The sequence below is a fragment of the Temnothorax curvispinosus genome, unplaced genomic scaffold (genome assembly GCF_003070985.1).
Source record: "Temnothorax curvispinosus isolate PA1 unplaced genomic scaffold, ASM307098v1 QBEX01007090.1, whole genome shotgun sequence".
NCBI lineage: Eukaryota > Metazoa > Arthropoda > Insecta > Hymenoptera > Formicidae > Temnothorax > Temnothorax curvispinosus.
The window spans coordinates 79,342-105,188 of NW_020216870.1; the positions used below are offsets into that span (position 1 = coordinate 79,342).

Below are 25,847 nucleotides of genomic sequence, written 5' to 3' on the forward strand. Positions count from 1 at the left end.
AATGTCATCATTTAATACTTAAGTGATTTTACTTAAGTAATATTAGTATTAGCGTACTCTCGTTAAATGTCACACTGTTAAACTTCTATTCCAGTTCTCGATCACTTGATATCTCATTTATAAATATCATATAATACTGAACTCGACAGAATAAGATTAGAGGCAAAGCATATCGAACTAGTGATGATGGCATCCGACACCATTTAGGAGTAATGCTCAGAGGCCTAGTATATCTGGTTCCTGATAGTTGTACATGTACAATGTTCATTCCATTCGGTGTACCAGGAAGTTCTGTGCAACGACAGGTTTGAGCAAAACTTCTTGTATGATAAAAACTGGTGTAAATGTATAAAAGAGCGACTCGAAGACGATAAAACTTTTGTCCATACTATGTTTAACATCATCGTTATGTCATCTTACTTTCGACCTTAAAATATACAAATACCTATCCACAGAAAAAAATTCCGCAATAATCCACAAAAACTCCGCTAGATATATTACAATCATTAGAGTTTGATCTTTTGCAAAAGTTGATTATCTTGATTCAAGATATCCTATTCAATGATTCAATGTAATTCACGTTTGCCTGATATTTTGACAATTTAAGGATCCTCAAATGGGATAAAATTTCTCAAATGATTTTAATGAATACGTTATTACCGCTAATTACCGAATGCAATCTCGTTCTGATGTGTACAACTTATTACACGTTCAGGAACATAGTAATATATAATATATGATCAAAGCCAATCCGTTACACATAAGCGAGATATACAGTACTGAATCTATTATTTTCTTTAACTCCGCACATTATTCGCAGAAGATAATAAATAATAATAATATTAATAAATTGATAATATCTTTGACGATCATACCTTTAATTATATTGTTAAGAAGATAGCGTAGGCTACGCATACAAATAAATTCCTCGTGCTTTTAACCAAGTGAGTCGACGGCCATAGTACTAAGACCGTTCTTGCTAATGGTAGTCTTAAATTGCTCCGGTACCGGATACTCGCTCTGCAATGTAACATATTCACATAGAGCTGTAAAAATTGCAAGATGGCGAATTGATCTGACAATGAGAATTTATCGAAAGACAATTTACATAATCTCCATTGGCTTTGGGCACCATGACATTCATTTCACTAGATTTGCTGGTGATAAGTTCAACAGCCAAGGATTCCGCACTTAAATACATTTGACAACCGTCCGTTTTGTCAATGGAAATTGTAGGTACCTTTCCAAGAACCTGTAAAAAAATATATGAGGAAGATACGATTATCACAGGCTAAAATTCATATCGGTATAACCTTCGCAGATATTTGTATGTATTCAGAGTGCATTTCGATAACAATTGCCAGTGCATAAGTGCTCAATTTTGCTTGCAAACATGTATCGGTAGTGAAAGAGACAGGAGCCTGACAGTTCTTCGAATTTCACACACGCACAATTTCATCTGTATTAAAATATCACTTCAACAAACACTTTCGTATATAAAAATGCCGTGGAAAGTTGGTAAGAAAATTTGTTTCTTTTTTATATTTTTAACGCTGTGATGCTAGATTAGACACAAATAATGTACGTCGAAAAGATCTGTTTATTTTCCAAATTCGAACGAATGGAAATGTGTTTCAGGTGGAAATTTCGAAACTGTGGCGGTAACATGTGAGACAAATTGGAAGGAATGTATAATCGCGGTAGCAAATTATTTATGGAACGAGGTTGTGTCTGATGTCGTTGATTACTTAGCAAAAGAAGGAATTATATGGGTACGCGCAATTATACACATATTCCACGCATTATTACTAATTGCTTTTAAAAATTTTGTTAAAGATTTATATTACAAAATAAATATTTAAAACCTACAAGTTATTTTTGTGTTTAGTTTTCACAAAAGTACTTCACTCCTTAATATTTGAAGGTTTTAGCGATAGCCATCGCTTCCACGATGCTTATCCGTATAAAATGTTGCAAAAGTATGCACACGAAGAATGCAGTGCTTAATAAACAAATACTAAATAAAGTCGGATATAAAATTCAGAATCTGGAATTGAAAATCAATGTTTTAACGTATAAAATGCAATATGGAACGTGGCCATTACCACATCAAATCTGTAATTTGAATCCGAAGTTGCGGAAGATCAGACTGACTTTATCCAACCCGGGTGATCGAAAAAATTGGCTAAAGCACGTGCTGCTAAAGTACATATAGAAGCTAAAAACATTAAATAGTTAACAAACTTTTATAATATTGTAGATTTTAATATATTTATGTTCACAACAATGCTTTGTTTCAGTCCTTCATCAGAGAGCAATATATGTGCTCCTTGTTCGAATGCGCGTCATTCATCCAAAACAAAACTAACGAATCGTTTTGACGCAAAGCAAGAACGTGGTTCACAACATATCAAACGTAGTGAATTATCAACAGCCTGCAGCAGCATTGAATCTTTAAAATCTACTAGTGACCAATCTGTGAAGTACAAAAATTAGAAATACATTTGATCTTACATTAATTTTTTCTATTCATATAATGTTAATAACATTAATGCATCTTTTATAGATAAAATAGACGAAATAGCCTTAGAGATATTTCAGAAATATTTTGCACTTTCTCTCGATGATAGTAGATAGTTTCCGATTTTAACCAATTCTTTTTTTAAGCAAAAATATTAATAAAAAACCTATTAATATTTTTGCTCGGAAATGCTTTCCGTCTAAGAGTAAAAAATCATATTTAATTTAATATATCATATCAATTATTATTTTATCTCAATCTGTAATGTGTAAATAATAAAAATTCAGAGAAAGCGCAAAATCTTTGAAACAGCGCAGTCACTAAATTTAGCTTATTTCGTTAGCATATATTCAGGGAGATCAGGTATGTACTCGCAAAATGTGAGTACGAAGAAAAATGATCTCTCTAGAAGCAAAGATTTCACGTTGCAACGACGAAATGTGCAGCTTTTACCGTTGAATCCGAACGTGATTGAGCATCGATCTTCAAGAATGATTCCTCCGTTAACACAGAACGGTGCATGTGCGACGAATACTAAATACAATCCATGCCAGGAATTCACAGATACCGTCTATAAATGTAAATCATTTCTCAAGGAATTGCAATATAACGATAAACGTTTGCGTTCGTCGAATCGTTCATCAGAAATGAATAAAGTATCTTCTTTAAAAGCTACGCACGCAGCGACACAAGTAAGCTTATTAATCGCCGTTATTAAATCAGCTCAGTAAATAAAATTACATGGTAATTATACATTCATCATATTCTAGACATCCTTGTCTACGATGGAAAAAAGAGAGACATCCTATGGTGCTCCAGTAGCAGCAAAAAGAGAGGAAATAAACGAGAAGAAATGCGTAGAGCGGATAAAAGACAATACGGTAAAAGATACCAAAGAGACGTATTGTCCAAGCAAAGTGAACGCATCTAATAACGCTGTAGTTTTGAAGACTAATAACCGTTCACCCTCGAGAGAACTCATCCCAGTTGTTCCAATAATGCGACCGACACACAATGCGCAATCTTCTCAAGAAACTTTGCACGAGGTCAGAAGAAAACTTCAGAGTTTGCACAACGTGCTGCAAACGTATCAAGACACGAGTCGGTCCCCAGAAAGACAGGAATCAGCACATCGGGTCGATGAAACAAACTCACTTATAACTTACCCAGTCGTAAATATTTCGAGCGAATATTTCGAGCTAAATCGTTCGGAAGAGAGCTTATCTTCCTTAACCGAATATTCATCACGTACATCAAAAACATATCAACGTTCTGGTGAAGATGTTACATTGCGAAATACTTTTTCCAAAGGATTTAGTCGGCATAATGTGCAGAGATCAGACAGAAGCAATCTTCCAACCTTTGTGACAACCGAACCGCATTTACGTTCCTGCAACGCGATATTACAGACACCGAAAGATGAATATAAGAAGATGAATATAAATGAATATAAGAGAAGCGAGTGCGAACAGAACACTTTAGAACACGATAACGAATTAGAATCGCAGATCGCAGTACACGAATTAGAATCAAATCCCGAAGCTAACAAAGATGCAATAATAACAGATACTCTATTTAATACCCGAGATAGCATATCTGAGGCAATATCGGAAAGAATATTCTATATCTTATCACCTGAAAATAAAAATATTCAAACTCAAAACGAGGCGTCGTTAAAGAAGAGATTCGCTACTGAAAAATTCAGCGATGCAATTGACAAAGAGCAATACCAAGATAATGTAATAATATCTCAAAAAAGCAGTCAAAATAAAATCTCGAACAATAGCGGAGAAGACAAATCGACGGCATTGTTGCTTCAGGAGGCGTTGCATTTCAAAAACGCCTTACTGACACAATCGAGAAAGACGTATCCAATGAGTGATGTAAAACAGGACGATATCGCAGATGAATTTCCGCCAATGTCAAACAATAATTTTCCTTCAATGATAATAGACATCAAAGAGGAAGCGCCAGTTATCAGTGATTCTCATGATAAACTTAATCAACATTACATTTGTCTGGAAATGAAACAACGACGCGACGTACTTCCTCAATCTTTGAAAAAGGTAAATACATTCGCGCATCGTGAGGACGAACGAGATACAAAGAGCGAAGATTATATTCCCGAAACGTCTTCGGAATATTTTAGCATCACTGATCTCGCGGTTCATAATAATGCTGAGACTGAGAATAATGTTCCACTGACGCTTCCGGTTTATGAAAAAGTAATCTCGATAGCAATACCAGTCAATATGAAAAACCAAGATGAAATCGATATGAATGAGAGACCGATGCGAACGAAAGCTGTCCTACGGAATATTCAAACTCGTGTGAATTTACGAGAAAATTTAAGGGAAAATGCAGCCTCCAATATTGATAATGTAATCGATAAACGTTCGCCAACAATGTCAAAACTCGAAGATCTCATATTGGAACGCGTTAAAAATATCAGAGATTATATGGACACTTTTCTTCAAAGCCAAAATACAGCAATCTTCAAAGCACGCAGAGCGCTTCATTGTCAAAGCAAAAGCAATATTTTTCAATTTTCAGATGAAGCGAGTCATGTAGTGATACATAATCGATCGACTGCACCGTCCAGCTGCAGCAGCACCGACCAATTTAATAATTCTTCAAAAAAATCATCAGATTTTTTAACACATGTATGGCCGAATTACATACAGGAACATAAACAGGAAACGGATGATGTCTTAAGATGCTCTTCCGACGTATACTTAAAGAGAAACCCAGGAATGTTCGCGCTTATTAGTCCTATTAAGAATAAATTCTCTAACAAGAAGAATACGCGACAATCAGAAGTACCTGCAGAATTAGAAAGGGAAGAAGATGATCTGTCTCTTCCAACTTTCCTAACATATTCTTGCAGAAATGATTCAAAATATACACACAGAATAATAGATTCGATCACGCCTCGTTCTGAAGAACATATTGTACCAAATACAGAAAATGATAAAATAGATAAGGGAACAGTTGACGTCAATACGGATCTCCATAAACGTAGAAAGCAGACGCAAATCGCCGAAAGTAAGCCATCAACAATATTTTTTCCGCTTGATGTTGCAAACGCCGATGCAAAAGTTATTCACGTAGCACGCGAGGAGTACCTAACAAAATCTAATTGCAATTCGATCTCCCATAGTAATTCGTATTTCACCGACGAGGAGATGATAAGTGACATGAAGAAGGATAATGTATCTTCCAAATCTACGTCAAACATGAAACATTTGCATTTAAAGTCGGACATACAGAAAGAAAAAAAACACAACGTTATTGAACAACAAATATCCGTAGATAAATGTCCAGATGCAAATATAGCAATGCCAAGCCAATTACCATCAGATAACAAATATTCTAATTTGACGATACTTGTTGACTCAAATCTTATTCTTGATAAATCAAGACGTGATAATTCGATAATAGCATCTCCTTTAAAAGAAGACGATTTCATCTTTGATCCCGAAACTTCTTTTCTAACTTTTTCATTGGATAAAGAAAATAAAACATTAAATGCCGACAATACTTCATTAAATAATTTAAAACACAATGAAACAAAAAATGATGAAATTTCTGTCGATATCGCACATTTGTCGCCCCAAACAGATCATTTTTTAACAAAACCATTCCAGCAAATTAAAGCCAAGAGCGACATATCTTTAATAACTAGTGGAAATAAAAATTTGAAAGTCACCTTATACCCCGAAAAATCACATCCATTTTTGATGCGCCATAATGCTGTGGAATACATCAGCAGTACATCACATCAGCCCTATACAAAATTGCACAATGACAAAAACAAATGTATAAAAAATAAGTTGCGACTCGCAACTCAATCAAAGTCTATTATATCGCCACGAAGGGTATCCACTAAATCTTGCATACCGATCTTAAAGAATCGCTTAGAATCGTCCCACCGAATGAAACGTCAAGCGCAGGCGAGAAGTCCTGTGAGAGGTCCGTTGACTATGTTATGGGGAGAAAAGACTTGTACGAAAGATCACACGACAGACAAGGAAATTGCGCGAAGTGACAATGTCTCAATAAGCAAGCATTTGCATGTAGAGACTGTGCCGAATTTAACTAAATTAAACACAGAAAAGGACATTTTCAATAAAAAATTGGAGAAACCTGAGAATGTGACATACAGAAATAAGAAAAGTTCGGCAATTTTGTCTACTGATCAAAATGTAGAATCCCTCACAATCGATAAAGACCATTCAGATAAGAAAGATACATATGGCAGTAAATCAGATACAAGCATAATACAACGTATAGAAAAGATTGCTTCTAAAGAGGTAGTTGTTATTTCTATCATGGCAAATGACAGCCTACGAAAGAAATATCCGGCAGATCTATTTATTCTAACGAAGAATATCAGTCCCACGACAGATTTGCTAATACATAAAAATAAATTATGGACTATTACTGTTGAAAAAACAGAAAAAGAAGTTACGGCGAAACCTTCCATTACAAATACATGTACATCAATGTCTGCTTTACAATGAATGAACTGAGACATATAACTTGTCTTATCTATGTAAATATTTTTAATATTTTTATTTATCGGATTCTTTTATATAAGAGTGCATTTTTCTAAATAAATTTTCTTTTACACTTGTATGTACTGAATTATATATCTATATAGTATAAAATGGTCTTTTAGAAAATTAAATTATCTATAAGATATCCTAAAATTAAGAACAGTGTCAAAAAGGAAAACGATTTCTCGTAATAATTTAAAAAAAGAATCTATTATATCGGCATCTGGCAATGTTATCTATCTTTTACATATCAATGTGATTTCTATATCTAATATTAATCTTAATTAATGAAAACATAAGTGGCCTGATACGCATGCACACTAATAATAAAAGGAACTATTGTATTCATATACATACCTGCATTTGTACGCTTTGACAATTTACGAATTCGATACTGGACACCAGGGAATCAAACACAACGGACGATTTACGACAGGAATCCATGACGATGGAATTTATTTTGCCTTTGATAGTAAGTGTGCTATCTTGGCACCGAAACACATAAACCACGTTATTCATCTCTACGTCATCGATTACTAAATTTTCACCCTTGTGATACTCCTGTGAAAAATAGCATATTTTTAATATATAATAATACACATAATAATGTAATATATATAGTAAAATATGCATATTAGATATTTTTATCTTATTCTCTTTACGAAATATCGTACCACGAGCCATTTTTTGCCATCTCTAGTAAATACAGGTGGCTTGTCAATAGGCACGTTCGCTGGCAACACAGTTTTCGTCGGTGCCGCGTTGACTGTCGGTGCTTTAAACGGTGCGGGTCCGGATCTTAAAGCAGGATTTTTATGCGTTTGCATATCTGAGGTGACTTTCTTCAAACCTACAATACAAATGTCGGCTATTGCGTATAATGTCCTGGCACAAAGATTACAAGAATTGCGTAGAGAAAAAATTTATAATAAATAAGCGTATTCACTTTTCGTGATATCTTCTCCTTGATTAATCTGAGCGAAAAGGGCGCTTCTGTCGTCATTCACCATCGGTGCGATATCTCCAATCGGCATCGAGGGTGGTGGAGGGGGTGGTATACCCGCAGGTATACCCGCAGGTGCGGCAGTCTTTCCCCATACTAAACCCGTCGTATGATGTTGACGAACGTACTGTTGCAAGTCAGTTAATGTTTGCACCCACGCTTTACACCAGTCTATGTGTATTTTGTTTCTATAAATAGAAACAGCTGTAGCTTCGCTTTCGAATAAATTACAAAAAATAATAATAAACTTCTAGAAGAACTTACTTTTCTTTCCAATCTTTCAATACACGATTAGCGTAAAATTGACCGGCGTCATTCATTTCCTTTACATAGGGAGCTGGCGTAGGAGACACGGCGACCCATCCCAAGGCTGGGATACTTTCACTAATTGCTGATAAGTGATTAAAGAATTGAGATCCACGATTCTTCTCGCGAAATTCTTGTATCTGTTGTATCTGTACGGACATAGGCGTGAATAAAGATACTTGTTCAGATTGATTCGTCGGTGCGGAACGACTCGCCGCCATTTTTATAAACTGAAGCTGAATCCTAAAATTAATTAGAATATTTTTAATATCTTGTTCGATATATGTGCATCTACTTGTTCGATCTCAACGTAAAGTTAAAATGTTACTTACTGAAAAGCCTTTTCCACAAGCTTGCTGTGAACAGCTACATCACCGCCGATTTTTTGACTTAATTGCAGGTACTCTTTAACTGGCCCAGCCAAAAGATCCTCATATCCGGCGACAGACATGTTTGTAGGTGGATTCGGAATAGTTTCCTGCTTCGATGACAGAGATAAACTACTTCCTGACGACGTAGATCTCTTCGGGGAAGGTGTGCTCGTTTGTACAGCAGTGTCTTGTGTCTGAACTGCAAAATTTTCGAGTCGTCTCGTTACGTTTTCCAATCGGTTCACCAACTCTTCTAGATGCTCTTCTTTATCAGAACTCTCACAACCTGTAATTATTTTATTAAAAAACTTGTAAACGTTCGCATATAGACTGTAACAATAAGGAAAAAGATTATTCGTTCACTCGCGCTTGAAAATCATAATAATATAAAACTGATAAACAGACAACAAACATAAAGAGAAATGTAAACTTTATCCCACAGGAGACACGCTCGAAAACACCCGGAAAACTCAGACACTTGGAATGCTTCTCCGAGTACTTGGAATGCTAAATATAGAACACGTTTATAAATAGTAACGTTAGTATACATTATTATTAATTATATCGCGTTAAGTACATAAGTGTGTATATATTACTAAAAAAATTAATAAAATAAAAAAAAATTAATAAAATTATATATATTAAACATACACACATGCACATATACAGTCTGTAAGGAAAAACGCGACCGTGACTTTCAAAATTATAATGATAAAAACACATACACAATTAAATCCTAATTAAACAAACGACAGTCGCTATCATTATCGATAATTGCTGTTTACGAGACATATTTTCGAACTAAGAAAGCATAATTTTTTAAGTAAAATTAAATCGATCTGTTTGATACTTAAATTCATTTCGCGAAGTTTCGTCTTTACAATAAACTTGACATTTTCGATGGAATTTGATTGTCAGACAAAAGAGAAAGCCAATCAAGACGATAATTATTTTCTTTCCACATAAATAATTACGATTATAAAATTATAAAATCCTTAAAGAGTTCTCTTAAAAAAAATATAAAACCAGTTAAGCTTTGTTTTATAATGTGTTGCAAATAACTTAATACGTAAAATTTCCTAATGCAAAAAATATCTCGTTAATGAAGTTCGCATAAAAGTTATGCCAGTCACATTCTTCGTTAAGACAATCTATATATACATTTTGTTTTATTTATTTATTTTTTTTCGTCAAAATGTTACCTAGGTTTTGAAGAATATTGCAATTATCCTATTATAAACGGCGATACGGCTACTAGACTTTCCGAAAATTGGCAAGAAACTGAAAGACACCTCAAATGAGATGACTTTCCGTCCGACGACGCGAGAATACTCCAGACTATTATTAGAGAATCCGCCAACATCGTGGAGTTATATAGTCTTATCCACATAAATACGCTCGGCAAATGATTCATAATGTAACATAATCGCAATGATATTACTCATAACGCACAGAGATTCAGCCGTCATATCTAAAGATATGTAATATTACGTGTAAATTAACGTGTAAATTGCTATCACACTTGCAATCGTATTTCGTATTGCATATATCGTGGATTAATAGATTAATTTTCTCTTTTACCTTTCTCCTTTTTTGTAACAAAACATATAACAAAAATATCGCACGCGAGTGATCGAAGCCGGAAATCAAAATCCTTCGTTTGCTTATATATATTTCATGCTTATTCAATAGTGCTTGCCTATCTTGTACATACAACGGCATTGCACCTACAACTTATAAAGTTTTCCATGAATGGTGGTACAAAATAAACTGTCCTAAGCTAGTATAGACGAGAGTGGATTGCGAACTACGGCGAGCCTCGCAAGGCAGAATTGGGCTAGCTCTAAGCTCCAGAACTAACAGCGCGTGAAAGAATAACAAGTCGCTGGAAATTCTCAAGCGGGTCCTAACCGGGGTGCACCATCGGTCCTAGCGGGTCGAATCTCACTCGGTGCTCCGTCGAATTCTGCGCAGCTTGCAACAGATCGGAGAAGAATCTGTGCCGTCTTAAAGCTAACTCGTCGCGGGCGACGGGCGTCGCCGGCGGTTCCTGCATACCGCTGCATCCACCCGAGACATACTCGCCGTCGTCTTCCTCCGACAGCGAACGTGGAATCGAGGGAACTGCGGAAACGACAACACAACAGTCGAGCTTTTATTCTCCAAGAGGCATTCTATTCTTGAAGAGTCTTACGGCCACACGTGGCTCGCTCTGCCCCACCCATCGAGTTTATTAAAGTTAATAGTCCCATATATATGTATAATTGATAAAAATGGTACATAAGTATCAGATCACCCGCGGATATTATTACAAATCGATGTTCTTTCTGCTGAGGCGAGAATAGCGTAACGCTAGCAGTAGAATATGGGTCTGTTCACAAAAATGGCCCTCGCAAAAAGCTTATTTCTATATATATATATATATGTATTACATAAAACAAAATAGAATTTATATGCTGCATTTTATTTTAATTTAATGGAACGTGTTTCAATTCATGTATTTAATTATTTATATTAATATTTAATGACTGTGTATGCACACAAAATACCAAAAAATATTATCATACATTTTTCATTTAGCGTATATTTTTCCAAATGGCAAATTTTCGATGTAAATATCGGAATATTAACACGCAAGGAGAAATGCAATCAGTAATTCAAATTACGAAAACACAAAATAAATGTAATTAAATGTAGATATATATGTATATATTATATAACATAAATGTATAGAACAAATGTTTTATTTAAACTAAAAGAGATATTTTAATAAATTGAAAAAAGAATCTCTCTCATATGGATAAAATTAATAATTCTCTTTGTTCAAATATTGACCAATATTGTTCACATAGGACAAATGTTATTTTAAGAATGTAACGATGCGTGTTTATTTCATGAAATAACTGAAAATAAAGATGGAAAAACCGTTCAGGCAGTAATAACAAACAAATCTATAACAAACAAGTTCGTTACTCGATCAATTCATGTATCATCCCGGAAAGTTCAAATTTTTATAAGTGTGAAATTAAAAGTATAAAATGTCAGATGTCGAAAAGTAAAGTTATTAAAATTAATATCCCGATATTAATGATGTAAGCAGACCCATATAATAGCGTGTGGCTAGTCGGTGATCTGCGGCACACAGAGTGACAAAGAATCGCGGGATCCTAATGTACCTTCTGGCGCCTTCTTGGCGATCATCTCGTTTTCAGCTTCGAATACCGAGTCATCGCCTTCGTCCTCCGGTCCGTCATCGATCGTCCTTTCTATATATCCCGATGCGTCGTAAAGATTCATTTTGACGGGACCAACAGCACCAATAGGAACGACCTCCGTCGGCACCATCCAATCTTCGGCGACGCCGTCGAAATTGCTATCCTTATCGTCAACGATTCGGTCGCCGGTTTCCTCGCCGGCCTCCTCGACCGTTTCCTTCGTCGAAGTCGAACTCGAACTCTCCTCAACGTCGATGTTTCCATTCTGCGGAATCTCGCACGGACTCATCGCGGAATCGGCGCGTAACAGGGTGAAATCTAGCGACATGTCCTTCTCCTCTAGCGAGGCATTCTTGTTCTCTAGTGAAGCATCTTCATCTTCTAACAAGGCATTTTTATCTTCTAGCGAGGCATCTTTATCCTCTAGAGAGGCATTCTTATCCTCTAGCGAGGCATCTTTATCCTCTAGCGAGGCATTCTTATCCTCTATTGAGGCATCTTTATCTCTTAGCGAAGCATCCTTATCCTCTGGCGAGGCATCTTTATCCTGTAACAAGACATTCTTATTCTCTGACGAGGCATTCTTATCCTCTAGCGAGGCATCTTTATCCTTTAACGAGACGTTCTCATTCTCTAACGAGGCATTCTTGTCCTCTAACGAAGCATTTTTATCTACTACCGCGGTTTTCTTGTCTTCTAGCGAGGCATTTTTATCCTCTACCGAGGCATTCTTGTCCTCTGGCAAAGCATCTTTATCTTCTAGCGAGGCATTCTTGTCCTCCAGCGAGGCATTCTTATCCTCTAACAAGGCATCCTTATTTTCTAATGAAGCATCCTCTAGCAGGGACGTCTTCTCTGACTTTTGCACGTTGCCGTTTACCTTTTCCACCTTCGTCACAAATTTAATCTCATCGTCCACCTTGGCGGAAACCGTGGTCAGCCTGGGCGACCCGACCGGCGTGTCATCTTCCGCTTTCGATCTCTCGGCGTTCGCCTTCTTCGACGCGCTGTTACACACGCAGCACTTGAACATCGTTCCTGTGTATCATCCACCTCGCACTCCGCGTATCCCTCGCTATCCTTGCTGCCTTTCCTGAGTATGCCAGCGTACGACGGTATCACCTCCGAGAATTATAATCTCTCTTTCTCTTCGATCCGTAAAATCTCTTATAAATTAATGTTAGAAAATTTCATTCGGCTCAACGACAAAACTATAAGCTTCTTAATAGACTTAACAGGCAGAAATTTAACAAATATTTTCAAGTATGGAACGTGACAAGGTCAACAACTTCGCCCGCGCCTAGTCACGAATATTTGATTTGCGCTTCGTTCGTTACTTCGTAGCCGCCGGCGCCGCCTCACGCGGATTAAACGATCCGCGTAAATCTTCGATACGGTCGATGGTAAACATAACAGGTCAACTGTAATTGACGCTGGTAACCCAAAGCTGCGTCTCAGGTTCAACAAGAGGCTCGTCCTTTTTCACAGCGCCGCGATAGTGCCTTCTCTAGCGAGGACTCAAAAGTCAAAAGGCATATAAGCGATCGAAAACCGCGCTCGAACAATTGCCAATCGCGATAGAACACAGCTCCCAAATCCTTGCTCCTCTCCAGCCACACTGAAAAATTCCGAATGTATTCTCCGGAGGTGCACAATTTTTCAAGGACAACGAGAAATCGGAAAATCGAACTTAATTATCGGCCGAATTATCGTCACGCTCTCTTAGCGAAACAAATATACACGCTGCGAGAGTCTTGGAGCCTTCTTTCGCAGCAGCAAGTCGGAGGGACAGAGGCGGATTCCAAAGTGGAGTGTGTGTCCAAAGGCACAGCCACAGGATAACAGAATGCAAAAGCGCATCCGCACTCGCCTAATCCGATAGTCGGGCTAAGCCTAAACTTGAGAATTTCCGAATTTGTTGCGTCGATGGATATCGCGGAAGGAAGAGAAACGGCCAGTTGTTTTCTTTTCGAAAAAGGTCGACGGAACGGCAAAGGAAGACGGCGACGATAACGAAGGCAGCGCGAGCGGAGAGGCGGCGGCTGGAGAGATAACGTCCTGGACGCCCGCCCGGATTTGACGTTCCCCAGTTTCGACCGGCGCGGTGCGTCGTTCGTCGTTCCGCCCCCGCCCCGCCGCTTCGCCACTCCTTTCTTCGCGCCTCCGGGCCGCGTTCCTTGTGCTGCCGCTACTCGGAGGCGAGTCGCAACATTGTGTGCTTTCGGGACGCCTTTGACTCCAATTAACGAGATTAACCCAAATGATAAAATTTCGATCTCCATGCAGTTAGCCTTAATTAATCTAATCTTCTCTTCCATATTACGTCAAAAGAATAATAACTTTATCTACGCTTAACAAGTAAGCGATGTTGAAAAAATAAATTCAAATAATCGATTTTAAAAAACAACGATTTTTCACGATCGATCGTACCTCGACGCTAATCGATTAATTCGTAATTTCTCTTCTTATATTTAATATTTAATTAACATTTTAAAGTAAATTTCAAAGTTTGATTATAAAAAGGTTTAAGCAAAAAAGTTTCATTAATCGGTAATTAATTCAATCGGTATACAAGTGCTTACAACAAAATTTCCGATCGTACGATTCATCGTTCTTTTCCAATGTGTTAAACAAATAAAGTTAATAGTTCTATCCGTGATAACAAAATGTGTATTTCCCGATAAGTTGAGTGTCATGAAATATCAATAAGTTTGAATTTTGGTCGAAATTGTCCTAACGAACCACTCAAACCAGCGCCCATTTTATGGCTCAATGAATTAAAAAAGAAAAACGAATATGATAATAGACTATGTAAATGATCTTGTAACAAATTTCCTCGCCTGCGCATTATTCCACCCTAAAGATTGCAATGCCGCTATAAATTTATCATAACTGTTGCTGCTACAGAATCGTTTCAATATATTGCAAAAAAAATACATCTTGATGGAACGCCTACCATACATTTTAAACAATTATTCGACGGGATATACGTTGAACATAGTTCAAGATAGGCCTAGTTTACACCGTTTGATATGCGTATCAAGTATTATATTCGTACTAAATTTACGATGGTAAACGATCTGGCATATCCAGCTGGTACAATACGCATCGAAAATGCGTATGGAATCAAATAGTATTTAGTACAAAGGTAGCACTATAAACACTATAGTACTAAATAATGATCGATTTAGGTTTACTTCACAATTACGTCTTTCATATAACTCTAGTGATAAATATATCTATCTGTGAGATCACACGTGATCTACGAAAAGTATTATAACTCCGTTAATAGCATGTTATGTAAAAAGCAACAAAATATACAGGATTTTCACTGGTTTTCACAAAAAGACGCAACACTTTTGAATTACTATATTACTATATTACATTAATATTTCTGAGGAAGGAATATGTGGATAATTATGATAAAGGCGAAATTATTAGAGCTCTGGTGAACTTAGATGTGGTAATTTAGAGGACGCGAATATGTATTGGTTAAAAGAGGAAAGCGGTATTTGTATGTTTTGTAAACAAGGTAGGGATAACACGAATCATTATGTATCAGAATGCGAAGCGATAAAAAATTGGTTTATAGAATTAGATAAGAATAATAAAGAAAGATTAGAGAGGCTTTGGAATGATGACATGAGCATCATCAAAGAGAAGATATTGTTAAGATTATATAGAGAACGGTCAGGGTTAGAGAAAGAAGAGCGAAAAAGAAGGTTGGATTAAAATATAGAAAGTCAATGTGTAACAATATGTGCAATAGTTACCTGTAAGTTAGGATAGTAGTGTATGAATGGAAGGATGAATAATTAAGGTTATTTGTAAACCAAGTCCACTTCTTGGCTATGTAGCTGAAGTTAATAATAAATATATTACATTAATATATACAATGTATATTATACATACATTCATATATATCTAGACTACTTGGTGAGTTACCTTAACCTTAGATTTTTTGTTTTTAATAAATACCTTTTGTAATAATAAAATTATTTTTACAGATATGAATCTTTTAGTCTTATTATATTTTCAATTTTGTTTCTTGAAATCTCCAATCAGGAAACTCACCACGTTGCAACGGAGAATTTTTTAATTTATTTTTTAATATTATACCGCTGAAGATGGCTCAAATTGGAACTGAAACGTACGGATGGATGTAAAACTTGAGTAATAAATCAGTGATACTGATACTACGCACCAAGAACTATGTCCGACCCTTACAGCCTTTTTTCCTATTTACATATATATTACTTATATTAGTTATATATATTAGTTATATTACATTCGTACATTACATACATTAATTGATGACTTTGGTGTTGGACAATTCTTGACAGCTGGGAGTTTGATGTTATATAAAAACGTATTCAATATGGAAATAATCACATTCAATATAGAGTAATGTTTAATCAGAATATAATTTTATGGATCTGACCTCCCTATTCGCTGGATTTAAATCCCTGTGATTTTCATTTATGACGATATCTGAAGGATCACGTCGATCAGAATAATCTTCGCACAATTAAGAATTTGATAACCAACATTCAAGCCGTTGTAGAAGGGGGTTCCCACGCAACTCTCGAAGAAATGATAAGCAGTTTCGTTTCGAACATGGTGCTGGCTGCTAATGGATCTCATATTAAATATGTTTTTATGTAGAATTAAAATTCCCAGCTGTTAGGAATTGTTCAACACCAAAATCATTCATGTACGTGTAGTGCAGAAGCATAAATATAATAATTCAAAAGTGTAAAGTCTATTTGTTGAAAACCCTGTACGTGCTCTAAAATTTCAAGCACAAGTGTTAACAACAGGACACCACATATCACTCGTGTACTTCATACGAACCTTATTCGTTCTAATTTACTCACACTACTCACTCGGAATCGTTCGTACTCAGTGAACGCACTCAGATTTAATGCTTGGATCGCGTATTTAACATCAGGTATACGGTGTAATTAAGATACTTTCAACAGACTTTCACGCTCAGATAACTGAAACGTACAGCACTCTTCTGTGTGCACCAGTGCAAACCGAATTCGCTATTAATCTCCTCGCTCTGATAAACCAAACCACTGCAGAAACGTATCGTGGCAAATCTCACGAATAAGCTTAACAGATGTGAGATATCGATTAACTTATTCAATGATAAATTCGACCGACACGTATTCTAGCTACATATAATTCGTCGCCCTTAATCTAATCTTCCTTTTTTTTTATGTATCGAACAAAAGACTAACAATTCCACTTGCGTCACCGAAAGACTGCAAATGTTACTCGAAGTTTGGCCGGGGTCACCCTGTATATATAAAACCACTTGAGGTTATCGGGTTTTGAATGTTTAGATGCTCGCGCGACAGATGCGCGAAACCTCAATGGAATCGAAGAGTTTCTTCAGTTTTCAAGAGATGACAAGTGTCTGTCAGTCCTGATCGGTGCTTTGTTCCTCGACAAACCTTAGCACAAGCACGGCGCGACTTCAGGCAGAATGTATACGTCACCGGTATTAAACGTCAAGTGGAGTGCATGACTCAGGCGGGCAACGCTCGCCGGAATGCGACGGCGAGATAACCAAACTTATTTGTACGATTTCCTCGAGCGATGCCGGCCGAAAACTAAACTCATGCATTTTCTACGTACACGTTCATTTATACACGAATATTATTTCGCACAATCGGTTTTACACAGTCGCGCTTAGCGCAGCCCCTCGTCGGAGGGGTAAAATAAACGGAGTAGAATTTTTCGAAAAGGGGGGGAGCCGCACACCCGACACCGTCGCGCGTCTCGTCGCAACGCGACGACGATCGTCGTCTTAAATGTGCTCACTCACCGTTCGGCGAAGGTCCTGACAGTTCCCTCTCGATAGAATCGACGAAAACGCCGAGGGAGCGATCTATCGTACGCAGAAATTGCTGCGAACCCGACGATGCTGACAGGTAGACTGGGGACTGGGGGACCGCTGGGGCGTTTGCCGGATACCGGAAGTCCTGTTTTCCGCCCGCCGCCGCTCGACTCGGCAACAGCGGCTTAAAATCGCCGATTGCACGCGCGCGGACCTGTCTTCAGGTCTGTTCACGATCGAGTTGCGCGGCGTGCGTTATCAAAATTTTGATAAAATACTGAAAAGAGCACTGGCAGGTCGTTACTGGTCAGCCGAGAGAGAGAGAGAGAGAGAGAGAGAGAGAGAGAGAGAGAGAGAGAAAGAAAACTTTCGAGTGACAGTGTATCTCTCTCGGTACAGTCCTAGCTAAAAGTTTATCTATAGATTTGTTGCGTAGGTCTTTCTTCTACTAGATGAACTGTGCGCTGCCATTGGAGGTGTGAAAACAGCATTAGCAAGAATAAAAGACGACAGCAAGTTTGCAGTTTTTCATCAACACTTCAATTGCAATGAATACTTAATTGTCAATAATACTTTTTTAAGCAATTATCTCTTACAAAGCTATACGATAGATATCCGATAAAGAAATCCACGATTTTATTTGTCAAAATCTATAAGTAAATCTGTTCACTTTTATAATTTCCACCTCGTTTTAAAATACATATATAATCTGATCTCTAAATTATCATCTTTATTTATTACAATTATTAGAAATTAATTTTGCAATTTAATTTCTAATAATTGTAATAAATAAAGATGATAATTTAGAGATCGGATTATATATGTATTTTAAAACGAGGTGGAAATTATAAAAATAAACAGATTTACTTATAGATTTTGACAAATAAAATCGTGGATAGGTATACTCTAATGAACTTCCTCACTTTTGTAATTTTCACATCGTTTCAAGATACACAATCGACCCATTGTTCCTTTTATTTATCGCAGTGCACAAACACCATGTACATACGCATATACGTAACTCTATACTCTATATATATTTCACCTCGTAAAAGTATTATTCTGTCTTTTAGATTATTTCTCTATGAAATGATGATATGCGCTAAAGAGCCGGAGATTTTGGCTTTTTAATAATTATAATAAATAAAATAATCTACCGCTCCTTATTCACGCGGGTGCATAATATACATATACACCGTATTTTTATCATATTTTGTTTTGCAAAAATAATGATTCTGTCATAAATATTCAATATTCAAACTATTTAAATAATCATGTATTCATACGCACCGAGAAATGCATGCCAATCGTATGTCTGATGCAAACAGTATCACAGGTCTATTCTATTCAATTGAACTTCTTACACAGTTCATCTTTTCTCCTTTTCTCTCCAATGTGAAAAGAGAAAGAGGAAAGATGAACCGTGCAAGAAGTTCAGGTAAAAAGGACAGATGTTGCTGCGTTCTTCATGCTAGACACTTGATTGGTTCGTTTCTTTGTGCGCCTGCATTAATGGTGCATTAATATACAATTTAACCTCAATGGGTCATTGGCGCTTGGCGCGAAGGCTGCCAAGTGCCTTTACACGACCGTGGGCAAGGGTGAGACCCGTGGCCCGTGAAGGCTTGATAATTCGGCTTATCGTTATCAGCCTTTCGTCGCATGTTTTCATTTCGTAAGAGATGTAGATATAATTCTAGATAATTGATATTTTGTCATACGATAAGAAAGTGCCTGCGTACTCTATATATCTCTCTGCTCGGACTAGTCAAGAAAAATGAGCACGAAACTCCTGTTTGTCGAATCGGTGGAGATCCTGCGGGACACCTTGCCGCATTACCACACTCTGCTAGAAGCGATTTTGGTGCTTTGGATAGTGTGGTTTATTTCCAAGAGACGAAGCGGCGGCCAGGATTCGGTACCCTCGAAGGAGTTGGTGGAGCGTAAACTGGCGGAGTGGCGGCCGGAGTCCCTCGTGCCAGAATCGCCAGCGGACCATCCTTCGCTGAGTCCCAAACACATCACTTCTAGAATCGGGAAGCGGATGACGGTCAATGGCAGGGATTGTCTCAACTTGGGTACGCATAATTACTTGGGTCTAAGTGACAATACAGAGCTGATAGACAGCGCCGAGGCGGCTATCAAGAAATACGGCGTTGGATCTTGTGGACCAAGAGGTTTCTATGGAACTGTCGACGTGCACCTGGAGCTAGAAGAACGTATGGCCAGTTTCATGGGCACGGAAGACGCTATAACATATTCCTATGGGTTCGCTACTATGTCGACCGTAATCCCAGCTTATTGTAAACGTACCGACTTGATATTCGTGGATGAGCGAGTAAATTTCGCTGTGCAGAAAGGATTGGACGCGTCTCGAGGAAATATCCAATATTTTAAACATAATGATGTTCAAGATCTACATAATCTCCTGAAGAAACAGGAGGAAGCGGACAAACGACGTCCTAAAAAGGCTGCGAAAATCAGACGTTTTCTGATCGTAGAGGGTATTTATATGAATACAGGAAACATTTGTCCTCTACCTGAATTACTGGATCTTTGCAGACAGTACAAGTTGAGAATCTTTATTGATGAGTCGATATCGTTTGGTACCATCGGTCTACACGGAAGAGGCGTTACCGAATATTTCAACATTCCCAGAAGTGAAGTAGACATGATAATAGGTAAAAATTAATACTAATATAATAACTAAAAAAAAATTAAAGCCAGTAGAGATGTACGAATCAAGGATTTGTTATGTCAAGTCGAATTGAATTAAATTTTGTTTCTTTTTTCAAATTTGAATCAAATCGAATCGACAAAGTTCCATTCGAATTGAAGCGAATCAAATAATTTCGAATTGTTGAAATATAATTTTTAATTAACAATATAATTATTAAAATAATAAAAGACCAGAGTTCAAAAAATTAAAAAAGTAGTTAACGAACCAGTACTACGTTTACGCGAGCGTTACTTCTGTAGTAACTTACGATAATTCGCTCGTTTACGCGGAGTAAATTATCGTAAGTTACTGCAAAATCCCGTTTACGCGAAGGAATTATCGTAAGTTCCTACAGAAGTAACGCTCGCGTAAACGTAGTACAAGGCAGGTGTATACAACGTACTAAGATTGTATTACAAATTGAAATAACGTTCAAAGCGTTTCGACCTTACTACAGGGTCACTTACAAACTAAAGGGCCTATTCTCTGTAAGGCCCCATGGACTGATATTTTCCGCGTAACGCATATCGCGTAACCAATCAGACGTTTCGTATTTTCTGTTAAGGCCATTGCACGTAACAAAGTTTTAGTCATAATGGTAAGACCGTAAGAAAATAGATAGACCAATCACAGTCGATTATTCTCCTTGAGCTCGAAGACATGGAAAAAAATGTACCAAATCAATTTAAAAAAATGAAGATGACCTTGATATCTCCGAAGCCCCTCCACCTGGACAAAAATTATTATCGCTATATGATAGCCCCCTTCGTACCGTACAATTTTAGTTACACTAATTTTTCTCTGGACCTTATAGATTCGAATATATTTAAGGTGGTAATAGTTATTGCCTCACCCTGTATATAATTCGTATTCGAATCATCTAGATTCGAAATTTTTGAATAGTTTGGATTCGAATCATAGAAATTCGAATTCGAATAGTTCGCACATCTCTAAGCTAGATATTTTTTGTTAATATATGAAAATGTATATATGATAATATATATCTACATATTCTTTAGGATCTTTAGAGAACGCTATGGGAACTATTGGAGGCTTTTGTGTGGGAACATCCTTTATCATCGATCATCAACGTTTATCTGGGCTTGGCTACTGTTTCTCGGCGTCTCAACCACCTCTCCTGGCATCTGCTGCTATCACTTCTTTAGATATGATTGAAAATAATTTACAAGTATTTCAATCTTTGAAAAATAATACCTTATCGATTCACAACGGTCTCAAAGAAATCCCGATGTTGGTGTGCTCTAGTTTCGCAGAATCGCCTTTAAAGCATGTATATTTGAAAGAACAGAAAGACCGTGCCACCGAGGAGAAATTACTATCTGCAATTTCTAACAAATGTATAGAAAATAACTTGGCAATCATACTACCTGCCTATCTGGAAACGGAAAGAATCTTACCTAGGCCTAGTCTTAGACTTTGTATATCTGCTAGTCTGGATAACAATGATATTAAGTTTGTGCTAAATACTTTGAGAAAATGTACAGAAGAAATTTTGTCGTTAATGAGTGAGATAAATGTATCTTAAAAGAGGTATATTTAAAAATTTTATTCTCGTATATTAAGAATAGGTATATCTAATATTTATACATATTTATGTTCCCACTTTGTGCATACACGTATACATCGTACGTATGCATCAACATATATATGCATCAACATACGTATTAATTAGTCCAAGTAAATTTTTTTCTTGTACAAAGTGAACATATTTGTTATTAAAAAAAATGGATGATACGAGAATTGCGATTATAAAGAATATGTTGGATAGAGAAAATGTATTAGCGAATTAAATTGTACTTTAGTTCTGAAAATATACTTCAGTTTTATCTCTTACAGGTTTATTTCTTAACACTTCATAGAAAAATGATTACAACGTTTTGCATATGATACAATACAAATTAATATTTTTAACCGAATATTGAATAAATACTCGAGTATTGTAAAATAAAGTTTTCTAAATTTTTCTATTGATCGAATAATTTAGAAAAATTCGCTGAATACGGCTCATAATTAAAAAAGTGTATATAAAGCAACTGCCATAGTTTGTAATGTACGGAAAGTGCTTTATTATTGTAATAGGTACAGATACGCGCTTATTAATTGTCTCTCGTTTCAGGTTCGTCATCATATGCCGCCATGATTTTTTCCATAATTTCCCATAACTTATCCCTCGCTAAATCTTTGCAGAAAACCTGTGTGGTGACAAGAAAATTTACATATAAATCTATCGACTAACATAGAAAAACGGACAAAAAATTTTGTAGCATCATGTATACTTACATTGAACCACGGCTGTTGATCACACTCGTCCATTAGAGGTACGACCACGCCATAAATTTGTAATGACAAGTTGATACAAGCTATCGCTGTTAAGTTCGGTGGATAGTCGAGAATAGCTGGGGAATGATGAAAGTCTTGTAGCAGTGCCATGCTAGTTTTGGCGACCGGATACTTGGACCACTCCTCTTCACCAAACCAAGCTTGCAAAGATCGCAGATAATGAAGCATGTACTATAAGGAAACATAATGCAGTTATTTGTGCGTTATCACATACGTCTATTAATGTTATTCAGTTAGGCTGTGTTCCGAATTCACTCTAGTTAACTAAAATGCTAGTGTACGTAACGTTAACTAGAGTGGAACACAGCCTTAGTAATATTTACAACACTTTACCTTGTGCGGATGCACAGGCGTGACTTGAAACTTGAGCATCCTCATGATCAGAAGTTCAGCTTGTACGATTGCATCCCTCATACTCCAATACTGATCGCCAAGATCGAGCGGCTGAGAACCTCTGTGAAGCGTGTTGTAAGATACATTCATTACGTCTCTTATCTTCAGCGTATCGTCCTTTACTTTACCAGCCAGATAAAGGCAAGTTGCAGCTATGAGCTAAAAGAGACAAAATTCTGTCGTATTTATTAAGAACTTATCGAGTCTTGAAGTACCATCCGTTCTTACATAATTATCATATCCCTGTGCCGTCGCTTCTTTAATAAATCTGTGATATAATGTTGCAGCAGTAGCTATCGTCAATGGGTGAGCCTCCAATTTCAAACCTAAATTCAGACGAGCGTTTTATTAAAGACTTTACCTTTTTACGGTAAACACAAGATTTCTAAAGCTCGACAAATTTTCTAAAGTGCCTAACAACTTTCCAATGGTGAGATATCGTTGCACCCAACATACCGCACTCGAAGATAAATCGAGAAACTGTGAAACTGTCGCTGGATTTGGTATAATCGATCGTAATACTCTTTTGTAATGTATTCCTTTTCTCGCGCTGCATCGCGAGAACGTCAATCACGTCTTTCATCTTAGAGCTAAAACGAAACGTCATGTGAATTTAACGTAAAAAGAAAACTAAATATCATTCGAACATACGAAAAATTAGCTGTGAAAATAACAACGCATGTCCGAATCACATTGCGTTGCGAAAATACTGAAAAGCTTTTGATCTGTCAAGAGTAAGCTGATGTATAACCTTATGTCAGTGTCATCCAATGTGAACTCATTGTACCTGAGAGTCTCGGTGCCGCTTGGCTCTGAGGGATTCATCGCGGAATATACTGTCTTTGGCGAGAAAGGTTTCGTTTAAAAATCCTAAGCGCGTTAATGAGAAAACTCTATTTTCCCTCTCATTCAGGTACAAGAGATGCGTCCACACAAGTCCACACAAATGTAATAATCAATAAGGAATTTCCGTCAAAAAAACGGAGAGAACTCAGAGAATAATTTCAGCGTCAAAGTGATGAACTAAATGTGTGTCACGTGACGAGTAGCGCTTAAATTCAAATCTACACTTATATAGCAAATATATATATTATATATATATAATGCCTATCTAATAATTGTGTATATATTATGTATATAATTATGTATATATTATTGACCATAATATATACATAAATATTAATATATTTAATAAACAGGGAAGGGAGATTAACGCTGGTTTAAAGAAATCTCCCTTCCCCGTTGATTAATATTTATTTCTTACAAATATATATGTATACAATTATCATAGGATTATAATAAGCACTTGCGAGGAGTGATAATTAAGGAGTGATAATTGAAACGCGCACACACTGCTTCTCTTCTACACACAAAGCATATTTTTAACATAATATTTTTAAACATTTACACATACAGCAAATTAATCAAATAAAGTATCTGTTAGGAAAAATGTTAGCATTTATGAATGATTTATATTTTTCTAGTTTAAATATGTTTATTAATAAAAATAAGTTAAATACTAAAATAAATTATTTGATAATTATTTGTATATACGCGGCTTTATAAAGACCATGTTTCAATACACTTTTAACTAATTATAAAACATGTGATTACGGATTAGTTGATGGTATATATACTCATAAACTTGAAATTCAAATGACAAATTATGAATATGAAAATTACTTCACAAAGGGTCAACAAGTAAAAATAAAAGGATACATAAAAATAGCAAGTTTTAGTAATATATTAATAAAATCTTTGAAAAATAATTGTATTACTCTTTTTAATGACGTGAATTTATCTTACAGATGATATCTTCTATCTATATATATAGAAAAGTGGATAATACATCGAATATTTTAAATTATTAAAAAAGAAAATTATCTTTTGCTGAATGTTTAAAGAGCTCTTTTTGTAATAGGCTTTGTTCGAACAAAGCCTATTACAAAAAGAGCTTTTAATAGTATTAATAAAAGGATATTACCAAATAAAATTATTCGCACTAATTTTCGCACTAATTTTTCATAAAATAAACTTTGTTCATATAACAGAAGTTCTTTATTATTATTAAAATATTAACAAAAACATAATATTAATACGCTTTATAAAATTAGTTAATTCTATTATTTAGTTAATTTTTTTATTAATATTAAATTTTTTACAGGTTGCAGAATTATTTAGAAAAATGTTTGTTGTCATCTAATAATCCAATTTACTTATTCACTTGATTATATTACTTTTTCATGTTCCTTTGTTTTCGGAGGTATTCTTCTTTCTCTTTATTTTTATTTATTACTGGAATTCTCTTTATTTTATTTATTGGAACTTCTTTCATGTCCACCTCGTTGTTATCACTTTTCTAAGTTTTCTAACCCACATGATGTTTCCATGACAACCGCTTGCGCAGTATGATGCGCAGTCGTCTACCTACTCATGCTCGTGCTTGTAGCTCGTATACTTCGACGCATTGTGATCCATACACTGTGTATGCATGGTTCTTCCACCATGACTGTATATATATATATATATATATATATATATATATATATAT

General features: G+C 36.2%; 3 protein-coding genes across 5 annotated transcripts; 1 reads left to right on the forward strand and 2 right to left on the reverse strand.

Annotated features, from left to right (window-relative positions):
* Positions 1–21: 21 nt before the first annotated feature.
* Positions 22–18,011, reverse strand: LOC112456686 (adenylyl cyclase-associated protein 1-like). 2 transcript variants are annotated; one of them, XM_025019384.1, is made up of 9 exons: positions 11,937–13,112; positions 10,672–10,884; positions 8,722–9,046; positions 8,348–8,632; positions 8,027–8,271; positions 7,755–7,930; positions 7,438–7,641; positions 1,109–1,252; positions 22–1,020 (listed from the first exon to the last, which is right to left on the reverse strand). In XM_025019384.1, exons 1-9 carry the CDS (start codon positions 13,006–13,008, stop codon positions 937–939), a joined length of 2,748 nt encoding a protein of 915 aa, XP_024875152.1. In that variant the 5' UTR covers positions 13,009–13,112; the 3' UTR covers positions 22–936. The 2 variants fall into 2 exon arrangements, with proteins under 2 accessions (XP_024875152.1, XP_024875153.1); XM_025019385.1 differs by lacking the exons at positions 10,672–10,884; positions 11,937–13,112 and adding an exon at positions 17,812–18,011.
* A 1,338-nt stretch (positions 18,012–19,349) lies between these two features.
* Positions 19,350–22,394, forward strand: LOC112456703 (serine palmitoyltransferase 1-like). Its single transcript, XM_025019428.1, has 2 exons — positions 19,350–20,504; positions 21,562–22,394. Exons 1-2 carry the CDS (start codon positions 19,601–19,603, stop codon positions 22,086–22,088), a joined length of 1,431 nt encoding a protein of 476 aa, XP_024875196.1. The 5' UTR covers positions 19,350–19,600; the 3' UTR covers positions 22,089–22,394.
* Positions 22,395–22,492: 98 nt separating this feature from the next.
* LOC112456704 (cyclin-Q-like) lies at positions 22,493–24,270 on the reverse strand. 2 transcript variants are annotated; one of them, XM_025019430.1, is made up of 6 exons: positions 24,084–24,270; positions 23,753–23,886; positions 23,525–23,622; positions 23,237–23,455; positions 22,844–23,074; positions 22,493–22,755 (listed from the first exon to the last, which is right to left on the reverse strand). In XM_025019430.1, exons 1-6 carry the CDS (start codon positions 24,119–24,121, stop codon positions 22,660–22,662), a joined length of 816 nt encoding a protein of 271 aa, XP_024875198.1. In that variant the 5' UTR covers positions 24,122–24,270; the 3' UTR covers positions 22,493–22,659. The 2 variants fall into 2 exon arrangements, with proteins under 2 accessions (XP_024875198.1, XP_024875197.1); XM_025019429.1 differs by having other exon boundaries at positions 24,048–24,269.
* Positions 24,271–25,847: the final 1,577 nt, after the last annotated feature.

Excerpts from the sequence above, each read along its gene's own strand:
- LOC112456686 (XM_025019384.1), bottom strand. The coding sequence starts at position 13,008 with ATGTTCAAGTGCTGCGTGTGTAACAGCGCGTCGAAGAAGGCGAACGCC. Across the intron at positions 8,272-8,347 it reads TTGAAAGATTGGAAAGAAAA|AAACAAAATACACATAGACT; the intron begins GTAAGTTCTTCT and ends TTCTATTTATAG. Across the intron at positions 1,253-7,437 it reads GTCAAAGCGTACAAATGCAG|GTTCTTGGAAAGGTACCTAC; the intron begins GTATGTATATGA and ends ATTTTTTTACAG.
- LOC112456703 (XM_025019428.1), top strand. The coding sequence starts at position 19,601 with ATGAGCACGAAACTCCTGTTTGTCGAATCGGTGGAGATCCTGCGGGAC. Across the intron at positions 20,505-21,561 it reads TGAAGTAGACATGATAATAG|GATCTTTAGAGAACGCTATG; the intron begins GTAAAAATTAAT and ends CATATTCTTTAG.
- LOC112456704 (XM_025019429.1), bottom strand. The coding sequence starts at position 24,121 with ATGAATCCCTCAGAGCCAAGCGGCACCGAGACTCTCAGGTACAATGAG. Across the intron at positions 23,887-24,047 it reads TTGGATGACACTGACATAAG|CTCTAAGATGAAAGACGTGA; the intron begins GTTATACATCAG and ends GTTTCGTTTTAG. Across the intron at positions 22,756-22,843 it reads ATCAACAGCCGTGGTTCAAT|GTTTTCTGCAAAGATTTAGC; the intron begins GTAAGTATACAT and ends GTCACCACACAG.